Source organism: Microcebus murinus, chromosome 12 (genome assembly GCF_040939455.1).
Source record: "Microcebus murinus isolate Inina chromosome 12, M.murinus_Inina_mat1.0, whole genome shotgun sequence".
NCBI classification, from domain to species: domain Eukaryota; kingdom Metazoa; phylum Chordata; class Mammalia; order Primates; family Cheirogaleidae; genus Microcebus; species Microcebus murinus.
The window spans coordinates 62,562,691-62,582,366 of NC_134115.1; the positions used below are offsets into that span (position 1 = coordinate 62,562,691).

A 19,676-nucleotide genomic window follows, 5' to 3' on the forward strand; every position below is an offset into this window, starting at 1 on the left:
AGATAAGGAAGTGCAGCTATCTGGGAAAGAACTTGGAAGGAATATTATATAAAATAGCTTGGAGCCCAGGCCCCTGGCACCTAATGGGGAGTCTGGAATAGCCCCCCAACCTAATGATAACCTCCTTTACTGATTACCACTGCTGTTGGCTCCTGTTCATTGCACTCATCTTTGGACACAGCAAAGCTGCCGGCTGGGCCAGCTTCGCGGCTGGGCACGTTGCTGGCTGGGATGCCTGACCTCTCACATGAATCGGTGCTCAGTGATAAGAAAGAATGCCAGGAATGCTCATACTTGGCCAAACCAACACTGCCACGATTTGTTGTCTTAAAGCTTTGGGCTTCCCCTCTGCCGAGTCTGTCGGCCATAGGTCCCAGTTCCGTCCCCCTGGCCCCTTACGTGATGGGCCTCCTGGTTGAAAGTCTGGGGTGTCTGTGCCTTTGGGGATGCTGGGGTGCTCAGAGCTTGGGGGGGAGTGCAGAGCCAACCTGCGGCATCACCTCTTCTGCCACATGCCCCTGACACAGTGGCCGCCTGTGCGTGCAAATGCCAGGGCAGGGTCGGCAGTGTCTGATATACCTTCCTCTCTTCGCAGGTTGGCACCACTCACCCTGGGAATCCAGAACTCATCACCTTTCACGGTACACACGCCCTCCCCCACTGTGTGTTTCTCTGGGACATCGCCTCACCCCAGTACCTCTGAGGAAGGGGCTTTTCATTTGCCCGCTGCTGGGCACAGACTGGTGGTCAGGAAGGTCTGACCGGGTGTGGTGGGAGCAGTGGCTGTGGGGCTGGGCACCTCTGTGGTCGGGGCAGCTCATGTCTGTTGTCCTGCCCATCTTGGCTGGGGCTCCCGCTAGCAGGAAGCGTGCCGCTTGTTCATTCATGTGCTCATCTGTTCACAAAACATTCGCTGACGCCTGCTCCTTGCTTGATATCGTCCCACGCACTGGGCTGAGGCAGTTGAATCCTGCAGTTCCTGCCTCCCAGGCCCTTGGAGTCTGTTAAGGAAAACTATGTAAAAAGCAGTAATAGTGTAATATGCCAAGAGCTAATCCAGGGAAGGGCTGTGGGAGCTTAGAAGACTCTTTCCTCGAAGTGTCCCTGGACCAGTTAGCATCAGCGTCTCCCGGGAGCCCATTAGAAACGCAGAACTCGGGCCCCTCCCTCCTCCCTAGTCCTGCTGCATCAGAACCCACATTTTAACACCCTTGCGGGGTGAGCTGTGTGCTCGCCAAGTGTGAGAAGCACTGGGTCGGAGTGTTTGATTAGGAAACACCAGCGTGTTCATGGCACCTTCCTTCCTCCACACTGGGGAAGCCTGAGCCCCCAAACCTCATCTGCGCTTTGCAACCCCAACTCTAGGCTCAAGGGAAGTGGTGACCTGCCATGCCTCTAGGGAATCAGGCGCTCAAAGGCCTAGTGTCCATCCCACCCACGGAGGTGGGGAAAGGGAGCCGCTTCCCTTCCCAGACACTGATCTCCTGAAAGGCTCCCTTCCGGGCGCTGTCCTGTGTAAAGGCTGGACAGGGCCAGTCCCACAGGAACGATGTCCCCACTAACCTGCAGGGAGGTGCGTCACCACACAGCGGGCATTCTCCCCACGTTGTGAGTGGGGTGCTTAGTGCCCTTAGTTGTCCTGTGCAAGCACTCCTGGGCAGTCCCTCTCCTCCCCATCTGCCACCATGCCTCACAGGCCTCGGTGAGACGAGACAGGGGGATTGAGCTGGTGCGGACCCCCAGTCCACACTCGTGGCAACACCCGAGTGAAAGTCCGTCGTAGCCCCTGCTGGGCCTCGCGGTGCTCTGCTGGTACTTCAGCGACAGCACGTGTCTCTTGCCTTGCGTGCAGCGTCTGTCTCCCAGGCAAGACTGAGCTTTTCAAGGTCAGGAATGTATCTAATGCGTCTGCCTCTGCCCTCTTCATCATTTAGCAAAGGATTTTAGACCCGCTGAATTCTCAGCAAGCCTTTGTTTATTTGAGTAGACTTTGCTGAAGGGGCTCAGTTTGAAAACTTGTCTCAGAAAGGTTTTATGTAAAATGAAGGTGATTTTTCACTATTTTTTTCTTAATGTGTGTGTTTGGTGGCAGGCATTAAAGGAGAAAAAGGATCCTGGGGTCTTCCCGGCACAAAAGGAGAAAAAGGCGACCCAGGGGCGCAGGGACCACCAGGTATGCCAGCCCTTGTGCTAGATCTCGACTTTGACTTTTGCTCCTGAGAAGTGCAGCTGAGCCAGAGTGAGACTCATCGGTTACTGCCCTGACTGCACCCAGCTCCACTGAGTCTAGCGAGACCCAGTCACGGGCCCTGCGTGTCCAAGATGGAGCATTGGCAAGAGCGACCAGAACTTCCAGCCGTTCATATTTCATGTGCAAAACGAGGCCCAAGGAGGACTGGGGGCTCACCCAGGACCCCGCAGTGTCTGGGTTGCTGGGCCCAGACCAGGACCCGTTTCTGCCTCTGAGCGCAGAGCTGACCCTGTGAGCCAACCCAACGCAAGTCACGTCCACTGGGAAATAACCATGGTGGCCAGCTTGGAGACTTGTGTTTTCAAATTTCTGAAACTATGATTGTGAATTTTACAAAGTATTTCTTTTTCAGGTCCTCCGGTTGATCCGGCTTACCTGAGACATTTTCTGAATAGCTTGAAGGCGAGTATTTCTCTACTAAACATGTGGCCTGTGTTTCCAGTGCCTCGGCTTTACGTCAGAGTCCAAGTTCATCCCACTCCTGCTGAAATATCCCCATGTGCTCTGCTTCCAGGGGGAGAATGGAGACAGGGGGTTCCCAGGAGAAAACGGAGACTCTAACGACAACTTCTTTGTGTCTGGGCCTCCAGGCCTGCCAGGAAACCCAGGCCTAGTTGTGAGTAGCAGCCCCTACAAACCATCTTCCCCGCAGGCTTACGGCCCTGCCTGAAGCCCCCAGAAGGACTAGGCATTTGAGGAGCTGAGGGTCAGTCACTGTACTCTGAGCTAGAGGCAGGACTTGGGGATTGGCCAGCTCTCCTCGTGATCAATGGGGAGGGAAGTGAGGCGGGCAAGGCTACGTGCAGTTAGGTAACTTCCAAGCCACTAAGCTTTATTCATGTAAATGGTGGAAAATTCGCTCAACACAAAGTGTTATTAATGGTAAGCACATCATATAATGAAGGCAGAATGGAAGATGAGCGAGATATTTTTCGAGGAGCTATTTGATTCTTCTGAAATTTCATCAAAGAAGACACTCCTAAATAGGCTTGGTCTTCCGAGGATGAGACCCAACAAGAATATAGCAACATCATTGACCGTTGGTTCCAGAGCTCAGCATGAGGGTAGAACCAGCAAAGCCAGGATCAGGGCTCTACTTGTAGCTGGGCCTCCCTTTTGTTTTGTGATCTTGGGCAGGTCCTTTCCCTCTCTAGGCCTTAGTTTCTTCATCTGTAAAGTACAAAGTCTACACTAGATGGTCTCCAAGGTCCCCTCTGACTCCAGGGCTTGCTGGGGTTCTCTGTGGCATTCAACATAATGACGGGGCTGCTGCCCCTGAGGCCTCACTCCCCTTTGAACTGTGCCAAGATTGAGGATAATAGCAGCAATAGCTGGCATTTATTGCCTTCTTACAGATGTCCCCCTGAAAGGACAACATGGGATTTCTAGTGATGAATGGTGCTTTCTCTACCCTTACTGTGCGCTTGCCTTGACAGGGCCAGAAAGGAGAGGCTGTCATCGGGCCCCAAGGACCCCCAGGTGTACCTGGCCTGCCTGGGCCACCTGGCTTTGGAAGACCTGGTGCCCCTGGGCCACCAGGACCCCCGGGACCACCAGGACCTCCAGCTATCCTGGGAGCAGGTCAGTTCTGTAAGCAGTGCCATCATTCCCGCTGCCCTTACTGGTGTGCCCCGGGTCACCGCATCTGGGTCATGTGTCACAGCCGCACTGTCTGACGGGGCTGCTTCTGGGATGAAGCCTTATTTCTTTTCTTTTTTTTAATTGAGATATAATTTACACATCATAAAATTCACCCATTTAAAGTGTACAATTCAGTAATTTTTAATATATTCACAAGGTCATGCAGCCATCACCACTGTCTAATTCTAGAACATTTTTATCACTCCAGAAATTTCGTCCCATTTGCAGTCACGCTCTTTCCACTCTTCCCCACTCCTCCCCCAGATCTTAGCAACCATGAATCTGCCTTCTGCCTCTGGATTTGCCTACTCTGGACATTTCATATAAATGGAATCATATATCTGGCCCTTTGTTTCTGGCTTCTTTCACTTGGCATAATGTTTTCAAGGTGCATTCAGTGGCATAGCATGTATCAGTACTTCTTTTTATTTATGGCTGAATAATGCTTCATTTTGTGGATGTACATTTTGTTTATTCACTAATCTGTTCATGGACATTTGGGTTGTTTCTACTTTTTGATTACCTGAATAATGCTGCTATGAACATTCGTGTTCAAGTTTTCATATGAACGTATGTTTTCAGTTCTCTTGGGTACATACTTAGGAGTGAAACATAGAGTAACCTCATATGGTAACTCTATGTTTAACTTTTTGAGAAACCGGCAAACTGTTTTCCAAAAGAGCCATAGGATTTTGCATTCCTGCCAATGGTGTATGAGGGTTCCAGTTTCTCTTTATCTTCACCAAGATTATTATCTTTATTATATCTTTTTTTTTAAGCCATCCTAATGGGTTCATGTGAAGTGGTATCTCGTTGTGGTTTGGGTTTGCATTTCCCTAATGACTAATGGTGCTGTGCATCTTTTCATGTGTGCGTGGAAACTTCCTTGCTGCTTTGTCAAGGCCTTAGGGACTTAAGAACCTCCTTTAAGGAACAGCATTGATTGTAACTCTCTATGTAAAAATCTATTCACCCCTTGGAGCCTCACTTCCTCAAATGCAAAATGAGTGAAATTTTAAAAACCTTCATTTATTGAGCATTTATCAAGTGCCAAGCATTTTGCTAATCATTTTACTGCAGTATTTTATTGAATTTTCATAACAACCCTTCAATTAAAGTATCAGCATCTCCATTTTACAGGTGAGGAAAGTGAGACCCAGAGACATTAGGAATCTTTCCAAGTTCACACAGTTAATAAGTGACACCAACATGATTAGAAACCAGATCAGTATAGCTCCAAGGCCTATCTTATTTCCACTATGCCCGTGGAAGACAGTAATATTAATAGTAGCAATGATAGCATAACTGCGTGCTTTTTTGTTGTTTGGATTGACATGAGCCAGGTATGGTGGCAGCACACCTGGGAAGAGACCTACAGACTCTGGGGCTCAGGGAGAGCTTGACATGGGAAATGACTTTGGGGCTGGGGCTTTGACTTGGACTTGGATTTCTTTCTTTTCTTTTCTTTTAAGAAATAGGGTCTTTTTGTTTTTAAGAAATAGGGTCTCGCTCAGTCACCCGGGCTGGAGCACAGTAACACAATCATAGCTTACTGCAAGCCTCAGTTTCTTGAGCTCAACTGATCCTTGTGCCTCAGCCTCACAAGTATTTAGGACTACAGCTAAACCTGTTAGCCATGCCTGGATAATTTTTAAAATTTATTGTGGAGATGGGGTCTCACTATATTGCCAAGGCTGGTCTCTAACTCTTGGCCTGAAGTGATCCTGCCACCTTGGCATCCCAAAGTGCTGGGATGACAGGCATGAGCCACTGCACCTGGCTTAGCCTTGGATCTTCAGCTGCAAGTGACAGAAACATAACTCAAAGTAGCTCTAAGGGAAATTTATTGGCCATGAAGGAGGCAGTGGACAATCAGCTCATGGGAAGGGGGGACATGCAGCTGGACCTCAGGAACAGCCAGAACCAATGACTTACCCCCGTCTGGACTCACTGGCCATCTTTGTCTGAGCTTCTCTCTGTGTGCCGGTTTCATGCCTCCTCACCACAGACCATATCCTCTGCATGGTGGGAAATACGGTGACTGGCGACTTACAGCGTCTACTGTCAGCTCAAAATCTTGAAGCTCTTTCTCAGTTGTAGTCTGAAAGGTCCTGGGCTGGGGCAAGTCCCTGGGAAGGATTCTCACTGGCCTGTGTTGGGCCATGTTCCCAACCTTGGAAAGATCACCTGTGACCAGGAGGTAGGATCACATGAGAACATGGTAGCTCTTTCTGGAACCAAATGGTTGCAGAGGTGAAGGGGAAGATCCTAAGAGAAGAGGATGAGGATGCTGGTCCTGCAAAGGAAGAAGGGGCTGGGTGGATAAAACCAGAGGCACCCACAGCCATGAGGGAGGAGTAGGATGGCAGGAGGTGGAGGCACGTTACAGCATGAGTGCAGGATGCAGAGAATCTGTCGTCCACGGCAGCACTGCACGAGGGGGCCCAGGATGCCTTGCTGCATTGAACAAGCATCGCCCCTCGCATAATGTATGGCAGCAAGTCACGGTTCACAGAACACTTTCATAGCGGTTAGCCCATGGCATCTTCACAGCAACCCTGGGAGGGGAGGAAATGGATATCATTATAAAATCCATCTCATGGATGAAGACACTGAAGCTCACAGAGATTAAGAGACTTTCTCAAAGTCACTAATACTCATAGGAAGCATGGATGGGATCGAAGTCCAAGTCCTCTGACCCTCTATCCACTAGATGTTTATTTACCACCTAGGTATGGATGTTCAAGTCCTGTGTTGGAACTGAAGACTTGCTTGCAATGACCTAAAGAATCGTATGATTTTACTGGAACTTGTAAGGACATCCTTAACTCTGCCAAGGGCTTTGCAGAATTGAGGGCAGGGGACAGGGGATTGGAGAGATAGAAGAAGAACAAAGGAATAGTTGTAATAACCCTTCTTTATGTTTGCCTAAAGTAAGGGCTTTTCGATCGGGGAATCGCGGACTGCAAGCATGTACTGCAGGGATCTGTCAGCCCACTAACATTTTTTGTAGACTTGAGTATGTGCATTTGTCAAGAGAAGAGGGCAATAGCCTTTTTTGATTTCTAAGGGCACTGTGACTCTTCAAAAGCTAAGAGCTCCTGGTCGAATGCTGTATAGTTTGCAAAGCAGTAAGTTCTCACCACAGCCCAGGGAAGAAGAAATGCCTGTTTACATTCTGCAGATGAGGAAACAGGTTCAGAGGGCTTGCTGTTTCTTCAAGAACACATAGCAGGGAATTGACAAGTCCGGGACTTGAGTCCATGTCTCTGGCCCCAGGGCCAGGGCTGCTGTCCCTGAACCACTCTGGCACCCTTCCACCGCCTAGCACCTTCTCTTCCTCTTTCTGGGCTTGCTTCCTGTTTGGTAGTCACATGCCTGTCTCTTGGGTGAAGTAAGTTGTATGAGTCAGGATATTTTTGGATGTAAGTGACAAAAAACTCAACTGAAACTGGCTTTCACAAGCCACCACAACAAAAGGAATTGATTCACTTATAACACTGAAAAGTCTTAGGCATGGCTTGAACCAAGGTGACAATCAAAGAATCCCAGCTCTTCTTCAAACCGGTCCATATATGCTGGGTCCAGACCACCAAGATGCAGCCGTAAGTTGGGACGCTTTGTAGCACTGTGAGTGGGGTTGTAAACACTTTGCTATGGTGATCAGCTGACACCTGAGGCATTTTTCAGAGAGGACAGTTATTTGTAACTTCTCTTTTCTGCTTTGTCATAGCTGTGGCCCTTCCAGGCCCACCTGGCCCTCCAGGACAGCCAGGACTCCCCGGATCCAGAAACTTGGTCAGTGTCATTATCAATGTGTATTCATCATTCCATTCTGGATGGATTTACTTAAAACTCTGGCTACAGCATTTAGGGCCTGGTACCCTTTCAGAATTAGCCTCCATGACGGTAGAATTGATGCAATTCCACAAAGAGTAGAGGGAATTTATTACAGATGTCATATGACTTAATATATGTCACTTGTTATTATATGAGAAGCAAAATCATTTATTATTTAAGTTCTACCCTTCGAATCCTTAACTGACTAAGCTAAAACAAAAAATAATCATATAATATTATATCCAAAAACATCAGCCCAAGAGTGTAAACAGTATCACAACAGGTCCTTGTGCTGGTCATATTTACCTGGGTAGTTCAGCCTTGTCTTTTCTGCCAAAGGATGTCCCTTGTACATTTGTTACTCTGCAGCACATGGGAACGAGGTATGACACACCAGGATCATTAGAATGCACAAAAGCTGGACAAATACCTCACAAGGATGTCAGGAGTAGAATGCTCTTCGATCTTTGCTGGATTTTAGTTGGAAAATTTGGCTGCCAAAAGAGAGAACTGTCCAGCCAATGATATTTGGTTCCTCTGGGGGGGACTTCTAAGCCATTTTGATACACAAAGCCATTATCTTCAAGGCTAAATGAAAATTAATTTTTGTATCATCTTTCTCAGTGAAAATGAAAAATAAAAACTCTCTTAGCAGATATTTCTTTGAGATTTGATGCTACTCAATACATTTTTGCAGTATCCATATCTGCTCCTAGGTATGCCAACTGACTGTCTAATCTTTGGCAGCTTTCTAGGCAGAGAAATTACAGACCCTCATTTTCTACCATATATTTAATATTGTAACTACCCAGCTAGGCAAAAAAGATTTAATACCTAAGTATAGTTGCTCACCTGCTGGCAGTTCTAACTCCAAATGGAAATAAATTTGAAATTCCTGAAAGAGTAGCATGAAATGCCACCACTTAACAATGTCGGGACCACACGCAGCTTTAAAAAATGGAAGGGACAGCACTTACCAGTGATTTTGCTAATGCCAAACCCAACAAACACAACTCTGTTGACCATTTTTAAATGTTTTTGTACTCGCAGAATATTACCTTTTTAGTTTTAATTCATTTATTAGAATTTAGATTCGTGTTTCCAAGTAATACATGTCATCAAAAAGTATGCCGTTTAGTTATTAGTGAATATCCACATCTCCACATGACACGATAAGCCTTGTTATTGAACGTGAGGGGTGGTTCGTAGTTGACTGTACAAAAGGCCAGTTTGTCAAATTGTCCCCTTGCTCTGAGGATAACAGCGGTGTTTGGAATTTGAATGATCTGACAGGTCACGACCTTCAGCAACATGGACGACATGCTGCAGAAAGCACATTTGGTGATAGAAGGAACATTCATCTACCTTAGGGACAGCACAGAGTTTTTCATTCGCGTTAGAGACGGCTGGAAAAAATTACAGGTAATTCCTAAACTTCCTTTAACAAACTGCCTCCAAATACCCTCTAAAAATAATCGTCTACTCCTGTCAATGCCATTTTTCTGCTTTGAAAATAGGCCAAGTTTCTAGTTGATGTTTCATTTCAATGTTCTGCTTTCCTTAAAGCTGGGAGAACTGATCCCCCTTCCTGCCGACAGCCCTCCACCGCCGGCTCTTTCCAGCAACGTGAGTAGTGGCCCTGCTTTGCGGCTCATTGCTTCACTCATCAGGGTTTCTAGAGTCCCCTGGTCTCCAGCACATGCTCTCCAACTGGGCAGCCAGCTCTTCACACTTTAGTATCTGGTGGAAACGCAGAAGTTACCAGGTCCCAACAGAAGTGGAGGGATCCAGCGGCTGGAGACCTGCTGTTCCCATGTAGTAGCTGACGCCTCCCCGACAAGCGGCCCCTTCTCTTGGCCTCAGTTTATTCCTCTGTGAAATCATTGTTTGGCATAAGCAACTGAGAAGATTCCTTTAATTTTGTAACACTCTCTGCCTTATGAGAACATGGCCAACTGACATCCATCTTTTAGACCTACAGGCAGCCCTCTGAGGCAGGTACCCATTTTATAGATGATGAAACTGAGGCTTTGAAGAGGTGGCTATCTCTGTTAAGAGAGAGTTGGTTTTTAAGCATGGGTCTTCTGCTTTCTTGGTTCAGTGCTGTTTTTCAAAGTATTGAGAACATCCCCTCCCTTTCTGAGGATGACTTTTTCATTTGAGCCTGAATCTCTTCACAGTTCAGAGTCACAGTTAGAGACAATGACGAACTATTTAAAGTATCTTCTCGAGAAACATTGCATTCGCTCCCCATCATGTAGCAGTTCTAGGGAAAAAAACAGAAAGAAAGAAACTTTGCACTTGCACCTCAGCATCCTCTGAAGAACAGATTGAATGCATATTCAGAACTCTTTCTTTTCCTCTTTTACGTAACAGCCACATCATCTTCAGCCTCCATTGAACCCTATTTCAAGTGCCAATTATGAGAAGCCTGCTGTAAGTATGATTTATGCATTGACTCTGCAAATACTGAGCGTGAGTCTGTTTTGTGCTGGGGCCTGTGCTTAGTACACAGTCTCTTCCATCAAAGTGCTTGTGGGCTAGCAAGAGAGGCAAACAAAAGATAAAGACTTACAATGCAACTGCGTGCTGAGTTGTTTGAGTGAGGCAAACACGGGATGCTGGGTGTACAAGGAGGGCCAAAGAAGCCTACCTGGAAGAGGTGACCTCTAAGTAAGACCTAAAGGATAGTTGGGTTCAGGAGTGAGCCAGGTTGGAGAAAGAGGGTGGGATTCCAGGCAGAGGGAAGATGGAACAGACGGAGGCAAGGGGAAGCACTGTGCAGTCCTGTAACTGCAAATGTTTGTCTGGCCGAAGGAGTAAAGCTCAAGGCAGAAGAGGAAGAAGTTTAGTTTGCAGAAGTCAGCAAGGGGCAAGGGCTAGTCAACAAGAGCCTGAGAGCTAAGCTGAGTACTTTGACCTTTTCCTGTGGGCACAGGGGAGCTACCGGAGGCTGTGAAGCTGGAGAAGGTATGATAAGGTCGGCATTTCAGAAATTCCCTTCGTTATAGCGTTAAATGGATCAGAGGGGACAGGAACAGGCGTCCGAAGGCTGGTGAGGTGGCTCCTGTGCTTTCACAGACGTGAGCATGTAGAAAAGTAGGTAGACTGGAGAGACACGAAGGTGGCAGGAGTGACTGATTGGATCACTGGCTGGCTATGGGGCAGTGAGGATGAGAGAGGTCAGAAAGGATAGCCAGGTTTCTGCAGGGTAATAGAGCGGCGACAGTTTCATTTCCAGAGATCATCTCATTGGAGAGATTAGAAACTCTCATTCCACTCGTTTGCTAGCTAAAGTAGAGATCTTGTTCAAGTCATTGCAGGAACCTCATGGAACTCAGTTGAATGGCAAGAAAGAATGCCATTAGTCTACTATTTCTGCAGGCTGCCTTCTGCAAGGGTCTTTCTTCTGACCCAACACACATAATAGGTTATGGGTTGACCTGGCATGGTTCTGGCCCCAACTCTGTGATCCAACAGCTGCAGAGCCCAATACTACCTGGCTGAGTTCAAAGCCCTGGGAGAGATCGTCTATCTGGTCTCTCTAGGGTCAGATGCCCACTCCCTGCCCAGTCGAGGGTAGCCAGGGGAAAGAGGTTGAAGGCCTAAGGCCACTCCTTGCAGCAAGGACTGGGGGGTGGGGGGACTTTCAAAGAACCAGACATGGGTGTGGCAGACATCAGAAACATGTTTCCTGTACTGCCACTGTTCACGTCAGGGGAACTCCACTGGAGCATGGTGAGTCCAGATGCCCGGAGGAAACCTGCGTGGAGACTACCAGGAAGGGGTAGGATATGAAAGTGTGAAACCCGTCAGTGGGACCGGTCTGGAGATGAGCCAGGCAGTTGTCGCAGGGATGGTAGGAACCCTGAAAGTGAATCTATGCAGTGAAAAGGGATCGAACTATTGGAACAAAAACAAAAGGGAACTGATAGGAGAAATATGAGAAAGAAACTGGGAAGCCATAGCCAGAGAGGAAGAAAGATGCCAAGCAAGGTAGCAGCCAGCAGTGTCCAGGGCTGCCAGGAAATCCATAAAAAGAACTAAAAGGTATCCTTCAAATTTAGAAACTAGAGCACAGCATTTCAGTGGCCAAGAAGATCCTAGTTGGTGGAGGGGTAAATGGGAGGTGAGGGGAGGGAGAGGTGAGTGTGGGCAACCCTTCAAAAGCCCCCAAAGAAGTTGGGGCAGTAGCTAAAGAATTTTTTATAGTATTTTGCAAATGCAATAGTAATACATTATAGAAAATTTTGACAATAACTGAAAAGAAGGGAGAAGAAAAGAGTAACTTACCTATTATAATTTTACCAAAATTACAACCACCCACAAAATAGCCATTTTAACATTTTGATCATTGAAACATTATTGTTTTCATCAAAGTGATACACATGCATTATAAAAATGTTCCAGCTATTAGAGAACTACAAATATGAGAACATAGAAGCCCCTGATCTCTCCATTCAGAAACAGCCATAATTGCAGACATTTCTCCGTATCTCCTTAAAGGAGCAGTGGAAGGGGTGGGATTAGAGGCTTGGCGGGGATGCCTTGCACTTGCTCCGCACCTTTTATTTATTTATTTGAGACAAGATTTCTCTCTATCACCCAGGCTAGAGTGCTGTAGTGTCATCACAGCTCACAGCAATCTCAAACTCCTGGGCTCCAGTGATCCTCTTGCCTCAGCCCCCAGAGTAACTGGGACTGCAGGTGCATGCCACCATGCCCAGCTAATTTTTCTACTTTTTGTAGAGACAGGGTCTCACTCTTGCTCAGGCTGGTCTTGAATTCCTGCCTCAGCCTCTCAGTGCTAGGATTACAGGTGTGGCCATGCCTTTCTTAGGTGGCCACTGACTTTGGGAAGCCTCGTTCCATCAAGGCTCCTTGTGAATGTCCTTTGCTGTAGCCCCAGGAGTGCACTGGTTGCAGGGTGATGAGACCACAGGCCCCTTCCCTCAGGTGTCAGAGTCTCCAGATGCATGAGAAGGAGGAAGACCGGGTAGGGGCACGCAGCCAATGGCAGGGGCATCAGAGGGCCAGGGTGTGTGTGTGGGAGGGGGTAGAAGTCTGGTGGCCTGCAGGTGGTGGTGGTGACTGGGCAGCACGCTGAAGCCCCCTCCCACCCTAATGGAGGCAATGTGGAGCCCCTTCGAGGCCTGGTGGGGAAGCCTCAGTCTGGGGAGGGGTGGGAAGGTGGGAGGTGGGGGTGGTGCTGCTTGACCTGGACTAATCTAGGACTAGGTGGTGATCAAGGCAGAACCCTGGATGAATAAGGACAGAGGGAATTGGGGAGGCGGCAGGCTGGGCATCTGTCCTGTGTGGGGACAGGGAAGGAGAGGAGTGGTGCATGGGGAACAACGCCCAGAGACACGCAAGGACTGTGTGGAGCAGCCTGGACCCTGGCTCGTGGCCAGCCGCGGCCATCCGGCTGGAAGCTTGAGAAGGAGAAGGCCGCCATGCAGGCCTGCACCAGCACACGCAGGCTTCCTTCGGGTCTGGCCACCTCCTGCCTCACCACATAAGGCTCCTCTCAGGTCTTTTGGCTTAAGATATTTAAAAATAGTTTCCTTTCTTGGCAACTTGGGCTGAGGTCCCACACCAGCCCTCCCCAGCTCTAAGTGGATGAGATAAAAGCTATCCCTGAGACAAGATTGAAGAGGACGGGATGCGTGTCCCTTGATTATAGAATGTGTTCCCGAGGGTGTGGCAGTAAGGGCTGGGGGAGAGGGCAGCCGAGGGAGCTGGGTTTGGGGAGAGCATATGCGGAGAAACGGGCTATGGAATGGCTTTGGTCTGGGCTGCTGACCAAGAGGACAGGGACGTGAGGCTAGAATCACTAGTAGACCCCTAGTTCCCAAGAGGGTCTATCCCAGAAGTCTTTATCATACATGTCACGTCCTTCTCCTTTTGACACCTTTTCCCTGGGCCCCTCACGTGACCAGCCACAGGCCCACGCAGGAGACGGAAGAAAGGGCAGCAGGCAGTCGGCTTGGGGAAGCTCTGGGACCCAGGACCCTGCTGGAAACTGAGCTGGGGTGGCCCCAGAAGTCTCAAACATACAGCCTGCGGGCTGCATTCAGATCCGTTCAGATCTCCGAAGTGCTTTACTTGGTCCAAACAGTGTTCTGTTTTGCTTTTCTCATCGAAGGGAGAAATTTCTACCACTTAGAGCTGTTCAGACAGCTGAAACAGGCTGAGCTTTGGGAGACCATAGCTCTCCTTCCCCGCAGGTGGTCAAGCAGAGACTGCAACCCCAGTGTCTAGGAGAGGTTGAATAAGACGACCTCCACGTGCCTCCCAGCCTGCAAAGTCTAGGATCTTCTTACGGACGAGAGATGTTTACGGGGGTTGGAGTTTGCCTGTGAGTCTAACAGCACTCTGTTTTCTCTCACTTTTTCCAGCTGCACTTGGTTGCTCTGAACATGCCGTTTTCTGGGGACATTCGAGCTGATTTTCAGTGCTTCCAGCAGGCCCGGGCTGCGGGACTGTTGTCCACCTACCGAGCGTTCTTATCCTCCCATTTGCAAGATCTCTCCACAGTCGTGCGGAAAGCAGAGAGACACAGCCTTCCAATAGTGAACCTCAAGGTAAAAACAAGTACGATTCCCGCTGCCTTCTGGATACACTGGCCCCCGCAGGGCCTGGGGCATCTGCCATCCGTGACATTATCAGAAGACTGCTGGCTCCAGGCCCAGCTGTCCCCCAACTGGCTGTGCCACTTTGCACAGGTCGTTTTCCCTCTCTGGGCCTGTTTCCTTCCTGCTTGGATGGTCTGTGACTCTTGGAGCACACAGGAAAAATAACAATATTAACATTTTTCACTTATATAGGGCTTTTTCCTTGTTTACAAAGCACTTTATACTCTTAATAGGTACCTCCAATAAAAATAGGAGTTATTTTTTTCTTAGTTTGTCAGATAAGAAAACTGAGGCTCAGAGGAAGAAAGCAGTTTGCCCAGTCACTGCAAATGAGCATTAGTTTCCTTGACTCCTGCGTCTGAGGCTGTTGGTCCCACCTGAGGACGTCTTCTGGAGGGTATCAGCTGAGCGGCACCATAGAGCAGCTGGGGGACACTGGTCCCAGGGCAGAGGCACTTTGTCCTGAACCCTGGTTTGGTGTTTTCTGAGCGTCTAAGCTTCCAAAGCCCGGCAGATATTTCTGTGCCCCATCTTCTTGTAAAGCAGGGCCTGGCAAGGTCCCTCAAATATACCATGGAAATAGCAGGCTCCTTCAAGGCTGCGGAGGGAGAGCTCTGTTGCTGCTCACACACATCCTGGCTCCTGAGCAGTAACTCGCTCTCAAGGGCACGCCAAGCCCCTTCAGTCCCTGCAGCCCCAGTACTCCAATGTGGAACCTTGAGGCTGGCCTGTTCCCTCCTGTCCCTGTACCCAGCACTTCCTGTCCCCTCTCCCAGGGATCTGTTCCACCTCCCGCTGGAATTATTTTTGTTCTTGGATCTCTCCACTAGAGACCAGGTTCTTTTAGGAAAAGAACTAAGAGATTCATCTCCATATCACCCAGAGTGTAGACTGGCACAAGACCAGGTACAATTTCAAAGCTCAGTACATGCACACAAAAATTTTAAAATAACAATAATAAAAGAAAGCCCTAAAATATACTGTTGATGGGAAGAGCATTGTACACACATATGATAAGAGTCGTTTCCTCAAGAAATAAGACAGTCGAAGCAAAAGGGTTTGAGGATGGATTATAAAATCAAACCATAAACATTGCTTGAGTTTCCACTCTGTCCAGGCTCTGGGATTGGGGCTGGGGACTTCAATGTGAGGTGTCATCTGGGCTTTGGAGAATGAGTAAAAATAGGCCATTTGTAGGCTGATGGTACAATGATTCTAATGTGGCGTTTTGTCTCTATAGGGCCAAGTACTTTTTAATAATTGGGACTCGATTTTTGCTGGCCATGGAGGTCAGTTCAACACGCACATTCCAATCTACTCCTTTGATGGCCGAGACGTGATGACAGATCCTTCTTGGTAAGTGAGGGTGGAAATGCTCTAATACGATATCATGGGTAGTTTTAGGAGGCATCCTGACAATCGCTTGCCTTTATCAGCTGCCCCTCTGGGCTGTTGCAACATAAAGGCACAGGGCCGTGGGGAAAGCCCTGTCCTTGGAGCCAGGAGACCCAGGTCCTCTAGCTCAATATGGGACCTTCGGGAAGGCATTTCCACTCTTTGAGCCTCAGCTGCCTTACCTGTCAAATGGTCAAGATAATCATACCTATACCATAGGATTGTTCTGCAAACAAAATGAATATGTGTGAAAATGTACAGCATGCCTAGGGCACTGAATGAGTGGTAAGCAATGCAACTCCCGGTGATCCTGTAACTCTATACTGTGAGTTTCATTTGAAATCTTTGAAAATTACGAGTGCTTTTTAGAATAGAACAACTCAGCAAATCTTTCCTCAGTGTCTACTTTATACCAGGCCTGATGGCGGGCCTGGAAGGCACAGTAATATAAGCCTATATGGCCCCTACTGTTACAGGACTCACAGTATATAGAGACACAGGCTAACTATGATTATAGACAGAATGTTATCATCAGTAAGTGGAGAAACAGATATGATAGTAGTGTAGAGGAAATATTCATTTTTATTTTGATTCGGAGGCAAGAATCAGAGAAGGCTTCCTGCAAGAGGAGGCATTTATTGGCCTTCGAAAGGTGCAAAGGAGTCACTCACTGGTCTAAAAATGAAAGAGAGGCCACTCCAGACTAAGGGACCTCAGAAACACAGGTTTAGAATCACAAAAGCAGAGGATATGATTTGAAAATGACTGCTGGGTATGGCTGGAATATTATGTGTTCAGAAAGTTGGAAAAGCAGTGAGGACAGAGAGGTTATTTGGCATCAGACCGTGGAGGGTTAAGGAGTTCGATTCACCAGACTTATGCCAATTTTGCTTATCGACATATACGACAGAGAAGTGTCATCTCAAAAAATAATATGACAAAATTACCTTTTAGGCCCCAGAAGGTCATCTGGCATGGCTCCAGCCCCCACGGGGTCCGCCTCGTGGATAAGTACTGTGAAGCGTGGCGAACCGCAGACATGGCCGTCACAGGACTTGCCTCCCCGCTGAGCTCGGGGAAGATCCTGGACCAGAAGACGTATAGCTGCGCTAATAGGCTCATTGTCCTATGCATCGAAAACAGCTTCATGACAGATGCTAGGAAGTGATAATCTTCCCATGCTTCTTAAAGAGTTTTCAGATTTTTCTTATGTGAAGAGCTGACACTGAAATCTAAAATGTTTAAATGTTGTAAATATTACAGTTTTTTTTAATTACACATTCATCATAAGAGCAACCAAAGAAAACATACCTCAATACACTCAAAACTGAAGACATAAAGGACTCAGATCAAAGACGAAATCTGATCCATCTCTCGGTGCTAGATTCTGCAGGAAACCCCGTGCAGTGTGAACACACCCCGGCACAGGTTAAGAGCAAGTTGAAGACAAAGGCCATGGCATTCTGCCCACTGCATCCTTCAGAAAGCTACTTCCTCCTTTTAACCATTGTTGTTGAGTGTTAAGATGTCCTTCATGTTTTCTTACAAAGTCAGTGTTTAGAAATGTTACCCCTTTCTAAGTTATGTGCAGACCGAATGCTTTCTTTCCCACACATCCATCATTTGCAACTGGTCTTCTTACAGAGAAACAGAACTGCTCAAATGATCCTGTTTGTACTTTCTGATATTACCAGACTTTAATGTTTTTTCCCCCTAAAATATTATTGCAATCATGCTATAGGAGTTTTGTATTTTTACACAATCATATTTTAGTATGGCATCTGTTTATATAACTCTGACTTGCCGGAAAAGTTGAAACTCCGAATTATCTGGAACTAGAAAAGAAATAGCACATAATTACTACTTTCTCTTGGTGGCTCTCCTCCCCACCCCCACCCCAAGATTTTATGACTTCCATTTGGAAAGTCTTGAACTATAGCTGCAACTGAGACAAACAGGTTCACAGAGACGAATTTTCTGAGAAACATATATCTTCATGCTGTATACCTTGATTTTTTTTTCCATGTAAGTGAACATAAAAACATCTTTTCCGGGCACTTTCTTCTGTTTGACTTTGTCCCCCTTGCTCCTTTATTCTCCCTTGCCGATGTGGAAGCTGACCTGGGGTGGGGCTGCTAATCCTGTCACTGCCACTTGTGCTTCTCCTCAGGCGATGAGCAGAGAACAGAAGGATTTTCCCATCATGCCCATCTGCTCTTGCCTGTGGTCCCCCACATGGTGGGGGCAGGGTGGGGTGGGCAGAGGAGCCCCAAACTGGGAGACAGGATGAACTTGAGTCTGCCGCCATCTGAGCACATAACTTTGGGCAAGTCTGCCTCTCTCTCTCTCAAGGAGGTTGGGATAAGACAAGCACGATATCAGCTCCCAGTTATTAACCATCAGACTCATTATTTATCCCATCTCATTTTCATAGTAACTCTGCAAGGTGGGCATTTTTACCTCCACTTTACTAATGAGAAAAAAAAACAAAAACAAAAACAGTTGAGGCTTAGAAAGTTCCTTGTCCCAGGTCACACAGCTGGTGAGTGGCAGGGCTGGCTTCAGGCTCAGGCTCCGTCTCACTCCAGATCTGCCCAAGGAGCCGCCGTGCCAGGCTGCCTCTCCTCCCTCCCGGCTCCACGCCTGTGACTCTCTGGCTCCTGCTCTGACCCTGCAGGAGAAACATAATTGCCAGGCGAGAGGCGTGCTGGGATGTTTCCTCCCATTCTGCTGGGGTGGCCAGAAACTCAGCTAACTGAATTCACCCTCATAGTCCTTGAAGTAGGAAGGAAATCAAAGAGGGAAAAAAAAAAGCAGCTTAGAACCTCCACTTAGGGGCTTCATAAATGGAAGAGCAGTGAGAATTGTTCTAATGGGTCATGGAATGAAGACAGTTATAGGCCGGAAAGCCCCGGAGGTGGGTTGTGGAGGACGTGCCCACCCACTGAGTGACAGGGTGGGGGTGACTGGCATGGAGAGGGGCTGCAGGAGAAGGGACAGAGGGCTCCTGGGGCCATGCAGGGCAGCTGCCCGGTTTAGTTAGAGCCCATACACGGCCCAGAGCCATGGAAGGGGCAGGCTGGGATGGGGACCTGGCGGGGAGACTAACCCCCGGAGAGGGTGTCGAGGTCCACTCCCTGGCTGCTCAGGCCTCTTCATGCACTGGAGGAGGGCTGACCAGGCCTCCCAAAAGGGGCCCCTGAATCACCCAACACCAGCCCCTTTCAGACTCTGAGAATGACTGCCAGAATCTTAGGCCTGGTGATCGAGAGCCTTCACCGAGCTTTCCTGTCACATGCCAGAGACCATCAACCTGGTGTCCTCATGTCACTTAGGCAAGCCACATGGGCCCCTCTGCCAGCGTGTATTGCCCCATCTCGCAGGTCCATGTTGCAGCCCCTTGGTGGGTGGGCGAGTGCACGGGAAGCCTTCACCACTCCAGGCCTGGCCTGGCCCTTCTGCCAATGGCCACCCCCATTCCCCTGGACCTGCCTGCCTTTAATCGTGCTTCCCCCTCGGAGCACCTGATGTTTTTAACGTCTGAACCTTGCACACAATTGAGACACAAAGGCTGAAGTGTCCGCAAGCCTTCATTCTACCCTACGCCTGAAAGTCTTGAATGTACCTGAAGGCTGGGAAGCCAACTAACAGTCTCAGCATGATAAGAGAGGGGAGATTTGCCACAAGTTTCAATTTTATAAGTGCTAGAGGTCTTTTGGAGACTCGGCCTGAGTCCATACTGCAGACCTCAAGGTCTAAAGGCTGCAGCATCCAAAGTCCCCTGTCCACAACAGAACCAGAGGGTCAGAAACAGCTGCAACCCAGACCCCATGAGGAGGCACCCTTGGAGGGTACAAAGGAGCAGGGTAGAGAAGGCACAGAGGGAGGGACAGTGAGCATGAAGAAGAGAGAAT

The 19,676-nt window shown here is 48.3% G+C and overlaps 1 protein-coding gene across 1 annotated transcript in view; it reads left to right on the top strand.

Annotated features, from left to right (window-relative positions):
* COL15A1 (collagen type XV alpha 1 chain) overlaps window positions 1-17,819 on the top strand; it is a 102,408-nt gene extending 84,589 nt beyond the window's left edge. Inside the window, exons 32-43 of the mRNA XM_012769013.3 lie at window positions 596-641; window positions 2,093-2,173; window positions 2,604-2,653; window positions 2,766-2,867; window positions 3,688-3,832; window positions 7,626-7,690; window positions 9,026-9,154; window positions 9,299-9,358; window positions 10,109-10,168; window positions 14,131-14,316; window positions 15,608-15,723; window positions 16,717-17,819. Of these exons, the coding sequence (XP_012624467.2) occupies window positions 596-641; window positions 2,093-2,173; window positions 2,604-2,653; window positions 2,766-2,867; window positions 3,688-3,832; window positions 7,626-7,690; window positions 9,026-9,154; window positions 9,299-9,358; window positions 10,109-10,168; window positions 14,131-14,316; window positions 15,608-15,723; window positions 16,717-16,930 (1,254 nt within the window). The 3' untranslated portion in view covers window positions 16,931-17,819. The remainder of the gene's footprint in view (window positions 1-595; window positions 642-2,092; window positions 2,174-2,603; window positions 2,654-2,765; window positions 2,868-3,687; window positions 3,833-7,625; window positions 7,691-9,025; window positions 9,155-9,298; window positions 9,359-10,108; window positions 10,169-14,130; window positions 14,317-15,607; window positions 15,724-16,716) is intronic.
* The last annotated feature ends 1,857 nt before the right edge of the window (window positions 17,820-19,676 follow it).